The following is a 13358-nucleotide window of genomic DNA, read 5'->3' on the forward strand; positions in this document are numbered from 1 at the left end:
GCCAGCCGCTCCGGTCTAGGCCCCACGCGAAGTCCGAACTCTACGGACCTTATGTCACTTTTCATTTTTGGCATTCATTATTATACTGATTCTAGGAATCGGCTGGTCGATGATATAAACCCCGTCGGAGCCCGTGGGGTTGTGTCCGTCATGTTTTCCCGATTTGGGCAAAAAGCAAGCCGATAATCCGGTAACCCTAACCCAGCCGTCGGCGTAAGACCTGAGATATTAATGATCTTGGGAATAATAATTCGAGTATTTAAACAGACTGAATGTCCCCCAGGGTCCTCAATTATCACACCTTCGCTATCCAACTTAATCTTTTCTTCCTGTTCCACCAATAAAAGTCGAAATCAGAAATAGCAAAATGGCACCGTCGCTCCACCCTCTCATCGACAACGGTCTGACCAAAGGCCAGGCCGACTTCCCCGGGGGAAAATTATACTGTCACTGTCCCAGTAACAAGGTCGAAGTAACTCTCGGTTCTGACGTACTGCACAACCACGCATGCGGCTGCTCAAAATGTTGGAAGCCTGCCGGTGCACTTTTCTCAGTCGTCGGCGTCATCCCCGTCGACAAAGTCAAAGTTACCGCAAATGCCGATAAGCTGCACATTGTCGACTCGTCAGCCGCCATCCAGCGCAACGCCTGCTCTCAGTGCGGTGTTCACTTGTACGGACGTATCGAAAATGACCACCCTTTCAAGGGACTTGATTTTGTCCATGTGGAGTTGTCCGACACACCAAAGGGATGGCAGGAGCCACAGTTTGCGGCGTTTGTCTCGAGTATTATCGAACAGGGCTTCCAACCGGAGGGTATGGATGAGGTGCGAGCCAAGTTTCGCAGTGTCGGGTTGGAGACATATGATGCTCTAAGCCCGCCTTTAATGGATGCGATTGCCACTTGGACTGGAAAGAGAGCCGGGAAGTTGTAATTCTACATGTATTCATGATTGATGTGACTTCTCTAGTTAATGTATTATCACATGCTGGAGCTTAACAGTCGTTCCATTAGCAATGATCAAACATGGTTTTGATAAGCCAGTGTAATTAGCAAACAATGCAAATCATTTGTCAACTTTTCAATAGTATACGAGGCCAATTCTGCACATGTGTTTAACGTGGGGGTTCCGAGATATTGGGCTTAGGGATATATAGAGACAATCTGAAGTCGTTGAAGAAAGCAGACCGCTGAAAACTACATGTACACTCCAAATGAGACAAGAGAGAGAGAAACTACATACCGAGTAATAACTCCTAAAAAACACAAGTTGACACCGTTTCGGCCGTTAGAAGCGGCGTTGGCGAGGGTACGTTATCACTCCGCCGTCAGATTAACCATGTATATATAGACTCGGACAATATTCAAATAATATCTTTTATCTAATTCTAACTTATGTGTAGATCACGCTTAGACACCTCTAGGATTCGCTCAACAGATTGTTTCTTATCCAGGAGCGGAGTTGGAAGGGCTTTTTCAATCCTAGGCTACAGAACAAAGAACTGGAGAATCCCACTGATCAAGCCGGAACTGACCATGAGTTTTTGACTTGTCAGATTTATCAACCAATCCAAATATGTGGCCTGGGTAAACTTAGGGGACCTTGACCAAAAATAGTCAAGCAACGTTGCATCTGGATGGCGGAATATAAGTTTCGTACAAATGCTTGCTCCACAGCTTGTCTGACAACTTGTTATCCACCGTACCGAAAAGAGTTCCTTTGGTGGGGATTTATTGGTTTCTTTTGTATACTAACTTGACGTATATTTTCGCTCTATTTTAGCGTCTAAATGCGACGCAGGCGAAATTCAGCCGCACCAAAACCCCGCCTACTGATCTTCTTCCCACTAAAAGCGATAATAAAGGTCAAACTCTAGGCGATAAAAGAAAACCCGGGGTTCTTGCCATCTCTAAGCCGCCAAAATCAAGGATCCAACACTATGGCAGAGCTCACACCCAAATCTCTCTTCGCACCAGTGTTGCATTCGACGAACCTGACGTACACTCTAATCCAGAGTAAAGATATCGACTTTTTTGCTGTTTTATTCAACTCCGCCATGGGCCCCGAGGTGGAGCGTTATACCCCGTCATCTATTCGAGAACTCCTCATTAATACCTCGCCCCGACCGAGTGAAATTCATGGTGAAAGGTCCAAAGACGCTTCCGTATATGTCGTACGCCTGAAAGGTGAAAGGATCGGCGAAATCAATCTTTCACGACGAACATCTAACTTTCCCCTCGATATCGGTTTTGCTTTTCTGCCCGAATACCGAGGCAAAGGTTACGGAACTGAGGCCGCTACGAGGATAATACGATATTGGAAAGATGAATTTGGAATTATTGAGATATGTGGGCTCGTTTCCGACAAGAACATGGCAAGCCGAAAGCTACTTGAGAAAATAGGCTTGAAAGAGAATGGCTGGGTCATGTCATCGGGTAATGGGCCGATGCTCTATTATTCCCTACCAGGGATGCCCAAAGAAGAAGGACGAGAGTTTTCACTTAAGGGAGAAAAACCAAATAAGGGGGAGGCTATTTCTCTAGATTAATTATGCAGTTTTTATTCGAAAATACCTATTTATAGCACTCATAGTCACCGCCGCTATCGCTACCATGATAAAGGATGATTACTTTTCTTGAACTGGTTGGTTTTCCTATCTACCTTAAAACAATGAATATAAGTTGGTATTTAATGAAAAAGGAGATAATACTATCAAAATCGTCAACTTGTCATTTGGTTATTTTATCAATTCAGTCAGACCATTAATTAGGGCGAATATGGAAAATACATTTTCTTCGATCCCTGATATGGACATAGATAGCCATATACACTGGAAGATGGCATCTTCAGTTGTCAACGTACTATTAAGAGTCTCAGAATACCTTTACAGTAATAAGAGTTACCCATTCATACATATCTAATTTAATTGAGCTGATGGCGGAAACAAACTGGCCCCGCTCTGTCGGGGAACGCTCCGTCGGGACCCTCCGGACTCTCCATATGTATTGCATTCCCCGCAGTTGCTGCGAGTCATTGGGTGGAGAAGTATATTTTTTACAGAATTGCAGTTTAGGAATTTCGAAAAAAAGGAAACCTCTTCAATTGATCCCACCTAACTCCTAAAACTTCACAATACACCAACTATGGCATCAAACCCTCTCAACGCCCTCCGTGGCATGGAAGCTGCCGGAACGACAATCATCGCTGATACAGCCGATTTTAGTGTGAGTCTCCAGTTTCAAGGATCATAGTCACATAAGAACGCAAACTGACATTTCCCTAGTTCATCGCCCGGTTCAAGCCATCCGAAGGCACTACCAACCCGTCTTTGTTATACCTTGCTGCCCAACAGTCGGAATATTCAAGCCTCGTGGAAAGATCAATTGAACATGCAAATAGTCTAGCTGCCAAGGGAGACGCCATGGACGTTCAACTTGAGGGTGCAGTCGAGTACTTGGCAGTACTTTTTGGCGCTGAGATCTACCATTTAACCGGCCGAGTCTCAACAGAAGTGGACGTACGACATTCATTCAACACCCAGGAGACTGTCAATACCGCCCTTCGCATAATTGCGCTGTATAAATTGCAGGGAGTACCTAAAGAAGCAGTGCGAATCAAAATAAGTGCTACGTGGGAAGGTATCCAGGCCGGTCGGATCCTTGAGCGCGAACACGGCGTTAGTGTTTTGATCACCATTGTCTTTGGCATTGTTCAAGCCATAACAGCAGCCGAAGCAGGTGTAGCGTGCATTGCACCATACGTTGGTCGTATTGGTGACTGGTTCCGCTCACAGCCATTACCACCTGTGGATGATATGGGTGTGTCTAGGGTTAGAGAAATGCAGAATTATCTCCGTAAATACAAGCACCGCACGCAAGTCATGGGTGCGAGTTTCAGGAATATTGAGCAAGTCAAGGCTTTGGCTGGTGTTGATTTACTAACCATCGCCCCGTCTATCTTGGAAAAATTGGAGAATGATCACAGTGAAGTCACCCCACAAGTCACAGCAACGACTGGTGAGTTTTATCATCGCGCATAAAAGATTATGCTAATAATCATTTGCCTAGCCCAAGACGTCGAGATTACCCCGGCCTCCTATATTAACGACGAGAATGCTTTTCGTTGGGCGTTCAACAGTGATGCTTGTGCAGTGGAAAAGTCAGCAGATGCCATGAGACGTTTTGCAGAAGACACTGAACAATTGAAGAAATTGTTGGCCTCCAAGTTGACGGTATAGACAAATTTAGAGATAAATAGAAATAGAATAATACAAAATAGACGTCTACCGAATACATGAATACATACTTATTTTCATACTTATTTTGGATAACTAGTTTACTTCATCTGACATTTAATCTGGTAATCCTGTAGCCATGACGTTGAGAATGAATAGACCGCAGGAACTCTTTCTCTAACATATGTCCTCCAAATTTAGTATGGTGTGGGCCTCTGCCCCACCAAATAGGGTTTCCAAATACGAGGCCAATCATGCTGTCGCAACTTAACATAGTTGACCCAGCTCTTCTGCCTCTCCACCTTCCCCATGATTTGACACTTTTCCCCCCAAGAACTGCGATGGAAACCCCAACAGTGTGAAAGCTGCTAGGCGTTTCCTCTAGGGCTGGCAATGAGTCGCCATGCCAGAAGAGTCTCACAGTCCGCAGCCTTCCCGGCCGGGAAGGATCAAAACCCAGCTTGCTTGTGATGTCTGCCGGAGGCGCAAGTCGCGATGCGATGGCCGCCGCCCTGAATGTACTCACTGCCTCGAAACAGGAGCTTCCTGTAATTACCGCACAGTCGTGGCAAATATTGAGAGGTATTTCTATACATTTGCTGTCGCGACCCGCAGGCTGACACCCTTAGTGATGCTGCATTGCTCTCGCGCTTTGCTGCGATAGAGGGCCGTATAGACACGTTGGAAGAACATCTGCCCAGGTTAGAAGAGTCACGACCGGTTGATACCCTTATCCAGCCACAAAGTGTTCCGCCAACAGCCTCTACATCCTTCAAAAGGATTCCCGAGTTTCATCACGGTGCTGGCCACAAGGTTCTCCAGTACTGGTCTCGTCTGCGTGTTCATTTGACGATTCCTAATGTGAATGTCCTTCAATTCTTGAAAAATGCCGAGGGTCGAGACAAGCAATTTACGAAGAACCCACCGCCTGATACTTCTCAGGTAGTTTTGCCCTGGTCGCTTGCAAAAGACTGCCTACATTGCTGGAACGACATCACTTCTCATATCCCCATTGGGTTTTCTGTGCTCCTTGAAAGTAGCATATTTTTCTCCAATGAGCATATCTCTTCTATGCTAAACTTGCTATCTGCCTATGGTCAAAATAATGCTTCCGGAGGCCCTCAGTTTGGAAAGCTTGCCTTGGAAGATCTCCTGGTTTATACAATAGGGCTACGATGGCTCCTAGGTGAGGACGCCGACATGCCAAATATATGCTTTACATTGGCACTTCAACAATTGTGGCGAGTTCAGATGGAAGCAGACGAGGTTGTAATCCCTTATTTGCTAGTTGTTGCCCATATCTTCTTATATACATATGCCATGCCTTCTCACGCCCTTGGCATTCTTCAAATCGTCGACGCTGCTATAAATCGGCTGTCGGTTCATCATAACTTAAGGTCAGTTTTGTTGTTGGACCTTTCTAGACTAGATCATTTATTCAATTTACAATGTGGCTAAACAATACATCAGGTCGCTCGAAACTTCGGTATTGATTTTCAGTCAGATTTTTTACTTATTGCAAAGGTGAACTCATTCCTTCTCGCTAACATTATTTTTACTGACTTTATTTGCCGGTTCTAGTGATATTTTATCTGAAATAGACGGTTCTCCTTCTCTCCGAATCCCCCCTCCCCTAGTCAGTGATGGAAGTGTCGATTCAACGGCTCTAGCAATGGATGGCCAAACATCGACCTTTGATTATCTAGCAGCCAACATGTGGCTTCGATCGTCTCTTAACCTAATTCTGGGTCACATGTTCATAACTGGTCAAGCATACTGTCAGCCTCGCGAGGTGATCCCATTTATTGCTGAAGTATCTATGGATATTGAGACTTGGTATCGGTCCTTGCCCTTAGATTTACAGTTCGTTCGAGACGCACGCAGTTTTTATATGCTGTCCCCATCTATCTCCATACGAATGGTGAGTTTGAATTATCTCTTTCTGGAATACTTCCATCGGCTAACGCGTGTCCGGGTTTCAGAAAGAGCTATCCCTCCGATATCATGCATGTATTTCCATTCTCACGCGCCCTGTCCTCTATTTTGTGCTCTACCACGATCTTGAAAATTCAGTGACTCCTTCGCCAGGATCGGCCTTGGAGACTGACCGACAGCTAGAGCCGTGGGTTTTTGCTCTCTGTCGTGATTGTATCGAAAGCTCCAAGGTCATCATCATGACTTTGGCGCAACAATTTAATCAATCAACTAATGGCATTGGCCCGCATACACCTTTCTCTCCTCTTGAGGGGCATGTTCTTTCGAGAGACGACCTATCCGGTCCTAAGAACGGGTATGCTACGTGGAGTGATATTCAACTTCTAGTGGGCTCTTATGCAGTATTGCTGTCGGTTCAAAACGCAACGTCGTTTTCATCGGCTTTTCGCGATATTTCCGCTATTGACGAAATTCTAGACATGGCTGAACGAGTTTTGTCCTGGGTAACGTCAAGTTCATTGGGGTATGCAAGAACGTTGGAGATTCTGGTAAATATTCGCCACAATTTCCGGGGTTCCACCCCCGGGACCGTGGCATCGTGCTAGATCCAGCTATCAGCGTTTTCAGAATCCAACCTTTACTCTTCTTAACTACTGCAATATGTGTGTCAAGGCGCCTATTTATACAAAACTAATTCTACAACCCCAGACTTTAGACTTGCAATAAGATCTCAGTTCTTAACGGAAATAAACCCCTGTATTCGAAATCACTTTTAGTTCATACTTTCAGGAGTAGGATCTTTATACTGAAAGCAAACTCAAAGCTTCTCTACATGCTCTTCTAGTTCCCTCTGGTCTGCGGCCTTGTCATGAGCGGCAAGACCCTCTTCTGAAAAAGAGAAAACATGATCCTTCCATTGGCGAACCGGGATACCTTCTTGAAAAAACATGGAAATCTCGAGAATAGATCGGCCGGTAGTTTCTCCCACACAAAAGTAAATGTACAACAGGGAGATGATAGTTGTTACAGCATAAACAAAACCCAACATGGCTCCCAATTTGGCATCGTAGTACAAGTACGGCGCGGTAAAGCTTATCACCCATGTGGCCAGGAAAAAACTGACGATAGCGCATGACATGATTTTGTTTCTGTTTGGGCCAACAGCTACTTCACTAGCCCAGGTATAGGCCAGCGGGCCGAGGCCAAAGTTGAAGGCGACAATGACGATGTAGCTAATAGTCACGATGGCTATGGCTGGCCTGGTCGTCACCTTATGAGTGGCGATGATTCCGATGATAATGTAGGCAAAGAACATCATGCCGGTTGTGACAAGTAGGTTAGTCCGGCGAGGGACTTTGTTTCCTAGTAGTACCGATGCACCGACTGCGACGACTTGCAAGATGTTGGTGATCAAAGAGATTGTAAATGCTTGAGCCAAGCCTAGCGATTGAGCAAATATGACGCCATACGAGTAGAAAAACACGATGCCGTTTATTTGCTGGGCACACATTGAGCCGCACGAGTAAAAGAGTTTGCGGCGCTCAATGGGATCGGCGATTAATGCGCGCCATGCCGAGCATCCAGCGAGTGTTTCATGTTCCCGTTGTCTTTGAATGGCTTCTTCCAGAACAGCAATATCGTTGGCCGGGTCATACGACTTGTTGCTGCGGTTGATCTTGCGCAGGGCTGTCTCGGCATCTGTCCTGCGGCCTTTGTTTATGTACCAGGTCGGGCTCTCCGGAATGACAAGTAGGCCAGCAAGCATCAGAATCGGGAGCAGGACCAGCAAGCCCATCGGGATTCGGTACGAGGCGCTAGAAGGTTTGATGCTGTCCGTTCCTTGGGTAATGCCAGAGGCAACCAGCTGCGAGCACGACTGCAAGAATTGAAACATCATCAGTGCCGGGCCTCGGACTTGCCGCGGTGCAATCTCGCCAATGTAAAGGAGGCAGGTAACAGTGAAGTTACCAATACCCAGTCCAACCAGGATACGACCCAGCACAATCACGCCCTCAATCCCTGTGTCGGCCACCTGAGCAATGCCACCACCGATGATAGCAATTGATGCTACAAAGAACACGGCTTTCCGGCCCCAGCGATCATTGATAGGCGCAGCCAGCAGAGCGCCGACTAATTCACCCACGTAGATGATCGATGTAGTGAGCGAGGTGAAGCTGGTGGCCAGGGAATAGGTCCCCGTAGAAGGATCGTAATTGCCATAGGCATCTTTGAACGTCTGCATGCCCTGGATTCCCGTGTAGTAAGTTTGATCATAGCCATAGCAGAGGGCTCCGATGGCCGAGATGGCACAGCAGAGGATAGCCCATCGGTTGTCCCTCACATTGAGCTCCATGGTGGAAAAGGAAATTAAAAAGAGTAGAACGAGTAAAAGAACTGTCAAGTCAAGAAATCAAACCGAAAGCCGAATCTCATCTAGCAACGACGCAATCTAGTGAAGTCGCGGGCCATACTGACATCTATATATGCCAGTTTGATTTGATTACGACTCATCCGGCTGCCACAGGGATTTGAATAAAGAGTAGTATTGTCTCAATCTCGCTGGTTGTTGCTATGTGGAAAAGGTCCACTTTTGCCCCAGACAAGATATTACCATTTTAGGAAAGGCCCAAGTAGTTCCAGGGAAAGCGGGTCCATCGGAGGCCTCCGACGGAGGGTTCCCCGATGGAGCTTCCCCGTACTACATACATCACACAAGTCATGCGCGCAGTGGGGAGTCGTTGTTTCCAAGTATTCAGTCATCATTGGATTTGCTCCTGGGACAGGATACGGGGAGAAGATTTTTCTGCGACTGAGGGGTCTCGTGAGGGGAAGTCGGCGGCAGGCCGAATGGTATAAGTCTGGTTCGGTCGTCGTCGTCTCCTTTTTTCTATTCTTTTACCGCCAGACATATTTCTTCTTTTCTTTTTTGAACAAGCACCAAGCAAAATATGCCATATATAATCGGTCTCAACAGCGGTTCGTCGTTCGACGGCGTGGATGCTGTGTTGTGTTCCATCGACATTGCTGCAGACGGCCATCCCAGCCGACCTAAGTTTGTCGATGCGCTCACCGTCGACTGGCCCGACGAGCTACAGCCGTTGATTGTGAAGGCATTTGAGAATGATCTGAGCCTGTTTGAGATGACTCGCGTCAACTACGCTGCCGGTGCGGTATATGCGGAGGCCACTAATGCACTGCTCGCTAAAGCCGGTCTCAAAGCCGAGGATATCGATGTACTAGGGTATGACGGCCAGACTGTTTACCAAGAGCCTCCCGACCGCCAAAAGATTGCAGATTACGCTGCCAGTGGTAGCAAGAGCCTGGTGGATCTCTGGACAAAGGGTGGCTACCCTTGCGGCTACTTCATCGTCGAGTCCGGTGTTGTGGCTGCCCTAACTAACATCACCACTGTCACACAGTATCGACCTGTTGACCACGCCCTGTGTGGTTCCGGGGCTCCCCTTATGCAGTATCTCGACTTTGTGTCCTTCCGTAACGACGGCCCGACTGTGACGCTCAATATTGGTGGTATTGCGAACCTACAACTGGCCGATATCGACCGGAGCAAGATGATGGCGTTTGATACTGGTCCTGGAAACGTCATGTTAGATCATGTCATCAAGGTCCGTACCGGACGCACTTATGATAAAGACGGCGAGCTGGCCGCCAAGGGTACCGTTATAGAACCGCTGCTGGAAGAACTCCAGTCGCACGAATTCTTCACGCGCAAGCCCCCTCGCTCCGCCTGGAGACTCGACTTTGGCTCCAAGTATGCCGATGATATTCTAGAACGATGCTCTTCATCGTCTACAGAGGATCTCCTCGCCACCTTCTCCATGTTTACTGCCACCTCGATTGAGCGAGCTCTGGTCGACTTCATCCTCCCCAAGACTACAGTCACCAAGGTGGTCGCTAGCGGTGGCGGCACGCGGAACAATACCTTGATGCGTTTCTTGAGCGAGCGAATGACTGCCCATGGACTAAAGACGTGCGTCAGCGACGAGTTTGGCCTGCCTGCTGCATACAAAGAAGCTATCAAGTTTGCGACGCTTGCGTTTGCAACGAAGCGAAATCTTGCCAATAACATTCCTGCTGCTAGCGGGGCTTCGTCATTTGCAGTCCTCGGGAAAATGACATTTGCGCCTCGATTGGCTCAAGGCACAGGACCGGTCGGTAATTGATATGACAGATTACGAAATTATTGAAGAATTCGGACTGGAGCATTTCGTCGAGGATAGCAGCGACTTTCAAGGGGGTATTGATTCAATTCATGTACTTATTATGTGATAGACAGCAGCGTTGCATAGTTTCAATGGACCTTATGTTTTTGTTTCACTACTTTGGTATCTCCAGTACTAAGATCTTTTTTTTTAATTTTTAAAAAAAGGCTATACAAGGTGTAATAAATAGTTATACGTAGAAGTTTGCTGTGGGCCTTCGAGATCTTGCCAAGGAATAACATGTACTTTGCAAGAAAAATCTTTATGGGTATATAGCATATTACTCTATCTATAGTAACGTATCAATAGAATATTGAACCCCATTTAAACCCGACAACCCAATAAAAATGATTGATAGTATTGAAACGGCTACATAATTTATTCAGCGGCATAGCAAGAAAAGAGACCCATAAACTTTACAAATTGTGGAAAGAATTCCACAGGAGATCCCTTTCGAGCCTCTTGATCCACTCCAATTGAACCAATCCCGAGAATGCTCAAAATCACAAAGAAAATGTTAGATCTGCTCGCCCTAACCCTAGACTTAATACTTTCCATATTGCTAAGAAGCTGGAGCAGAAAAGTCAAATGGAGGTCGCCATGTAGTCTAGGGTCCTCTCAGGCCAAGACCCTTAGCAGCTTGTCTGTTTCGCAGGCACGTTAGTATATGCTATATAAAAAGGCTAGGCATATTTAATGAAGGAACTAACGCAGCAAAGAGTAATGCTTCCAGATCCATTGCAGGCATTAGGGTGGCTATGGGTCAAGTTAGCATGGTGACCAGACAACAATTTCATGACAGAACACGTACTCCGCTGGACAAACGTTATCTGGGTATTGAATAGTCTATTGAATTATTAGATTTTTCCCAACCTACTGGGACGATATATCATACAACACAGTCCTGAATACTAGTTAGTGTTTAATGACTCTTTCAATGGTCTTTTCGAGTACACATACCTGCGCGTAGGCAATAGCAGCAAAAACTGAGACAAGAATGAGGAACTTCATGGTGAGTGATAAAAATGAATTTTACTAAGCTGAAAGTAGACTTGATATTTTGGAGATATTTCGATATTGTGATTGTTAAAGGAATAAACCTGGATGGAAAGTATACGATATTTATAGTCGACCTGTTTAACTCATAAATATATCAATTGACACGAGAATAGATAATTGTCATAAGTGTGAATTGAATTACGCACTGATACCCCATGTATTTGATTTAGTTCACATAAGCTTATTATTCACAACCAACTTCCATGAGACATCTCCAATCCAGTACAGAGTACAACAGGCAGCTGCAAAGGAATGAAACGTGGGGTCTGACTATTGGTACATCATTCACGCCGACGCCTCCACTATCGAGGCTCCAATACTATATTCATGTATATTCTATATTAGAAAGAATACCCAACTGTGTAGATCTGAATGCGTTACGAATGCGTTACTTAATTCAGTGTAGTTAAATAAGCAGTAGTTCTCAGCTGGAGGATCTACGGTGTAAGCGCTAAACTCGCCAATAACTAAGCCCGAGTTCCGCCTTGGCTTCAACGGTATCCGTCGGTATTCGGTATTCGGTATCCGTCAGTCCGTTAATAAACCCTGGAACTTAAAATAGTATTGTTAAAATAAGGAGATTTGCATTATTCCTTGTTATATTATGAAATTTTATGAGACTAGTCACTTACTAGTGAAAATCCCAAATATAAATAAAGTAATAGCACGTGAAGGCTATTTAGATCAACATATCAATGTTGTTTTCAGTGTTGATTACGTGACTAACATACACTATAAAGTCAGCATTGGGTAGTCTGTCTAGCGAATCAACTTCTATATTTGGTATAGGGTGAACAAATAGGTGGATATGTGAGAAGTACATGCTCCATTTTTCATGTACGGTCATCCTAAGCTCACACCTTATTAGCTTATAAAGGAGTCGGGGCAGATGCGTTGGCTAGGAATAACATCCCAATACACTCCTAGGGCTAGCTGCTATGGTTATGATGTCATCGTCACTAGGTAGATTTTAGCTACGATGCTTGCCAGGTATACTGCATTTTTGTGGAGCTTATTTGTTGGCTAGATGTGAATGGATAGATGATATTGAGTGATATTGAGCACCCTATCTTGGTTTTCGACTTTCGAATAGATAACCAAATGAAGGCACTTCTGAGGCTTAACCCTCCTCATATGCTGTCATACCACGCTCTTGACGACCGATAACCCACAAGAGTACTTGGCTAATTGGCTTCTTGCTGATGATCCCTCAATAATTGGTCTCAAGAACTATGGGGAATTCAAGAGCTGGAGATATATAAATCAGAAGCTTTTTCAGTTGATTATCCTTCTCAACCATCCCATTTCTCAGTATCATCACCAACAACCAGTTTATCTCAATTTACACCACCATGCGTCTATTCGTCGTCCTCGTTGCCCTTGCTGCCGTGGCCTTTGCCACCCCTACTCGTGTTGGGGAGAAACGGGAGGTAAGTGTCTATAGGTCTATATGCGAAATATATTGCATATTAACTCACTATCGATAGAATTACTGCACTGTATGGCAAAAATATAGCATGAAAGATGTGGCCAGCTTCCACTAACAAACGTAAATTTATAGGGCGTTCCTCTCGCCAATGCCTGCCCTTCTGCGTAAGTAGTCGCTGCGTCATTGCATGATTTATTAGATTGAGTTTTATATTTTAACCCTGAGTTGTAGGGAGCCGAATGATTGTGGCCAGATAGGCTCAGCCCACCTCTGCTGCTCCGTACGATGACCCCTTTCTGATAGTTGGTGCTCACTTGTGTTAATTTTCTTTAGGACAACTGTGCCTAGGCACTACGTTCTTGTTATGTGAGGGGGATGCTGGGGTGGATCAAGTGGAATATAAAATAGGACATTTCAACGATTCCATCAAATTTATATCTCAGGTATTAACGAAGAAAGTCTTACCGGTGGACCATCATT

General features: G+C 45.5%; 5 protein-coding genes across 5 annotated transcripts; 4 read left to right on the forward strand and 1 right to left on the reverse strand.

Annotated features, from left to right (window-relative positions):
• Window positions 1-367: 367 nt before the first annotated feature.
• Window positions 368-934, forward strand: TRUGW13939_01253 (uncharacterized protein; the record flags this gene model as incomplete). Its single annotated transcript, XM_035484455.1, has 1 exon — window positions 368-934. One exon carries the CDS (start codon window positions 368-370, stop codon window positions 932-934), a length of 567 nt encoding a protein of 188 aa, XP_035340348.1.
• A 1006-nt stretch (window positions 935-1940) lies between these two features.
• On the forward strand, window positions 1941-2549 carry TRUGW13939_01254 (uncharacterized protein; the record flags this gene model as incomplete). The annotated part of the gene is made up of 1 exon (XM_035484456.1): window positions 1941-2549. One exon carries the CDS (start codon window positions 1941-1943, stop codon window positions 2547-2549), a length of 609 nt encoding a protein of 202 aa, XP_035340349.1.
• Window positions 2550-3144: 595 nt separating this feature from the next.
• Window positions 3145-6775, forward strand: TRUGW13939_01255 (uncharacterized protein; the record flags this gene model as incomplete). Its single annotated transcript, XM_035484457.1, has 8 exons — window positions 3145-3225; window positions 3285-4017; window positions 4069-4232; window positions 4601-4817; window positions 4900-5632; window positions 5706-5759; window positions 5817-6156; window positions 6218-6775. 8 exons carry the CDS (start codon window positions 3145-3147, stop codon window positions 6773-6775), a joined length of 2880 nt encoding a protein of 959 aa, XP_035340350.1.
• Window positions 6776-6987: 212 nt separating this feature from the next.
• TRUGW13939_01256 (uncharacterized protein) lies at window positions 6988-8523 on the reverse strand (the record flags this gene model as incomplete). The annotated part of the gene is made up of 1 exon (XM_035484458.1): window positions 6988-8523. The coding sequence occupies one exon, from the start codon at window positions 8521-8523 to the stop codon at window positions 6988-6990; it is 1536 nt and encodes a 511-aa protein (XP_035340351.1).
• A 595-nt stretch (window positions 8524-9118) lies between these two features.
• TRUGW13939_01257 (uncharacterized protein) lies at window positions 9119-10351 on the forward strand (the record flags this gene model as incomplete). Its single annotated transcript, XM_035484459.1, has 1 exon — window positions 9119-10351. One exon carries the CDS (start codon window positions 9119-9121, stop codon window positions 10349-10351), a length of 1233 nt encoding a protein of 410 aa, XP_035340352.1.
• Window positions 10352-13358: the final 3007 nt, after the last annotated feature.

This window comes from Talaromyces rugulosus, chromosome I (genome assembly GCF_013368755.1).
Source record: "Talaromyces rugulosus chromosome I, complete sequence".
NCBI classification, from domain to species: Eukaryota; Fungi; Ascomycota; class Eurotiomycetes; order Eurotiales; family Trichocomaceae; genus Talaromyces; species Talaromyces rugulosus.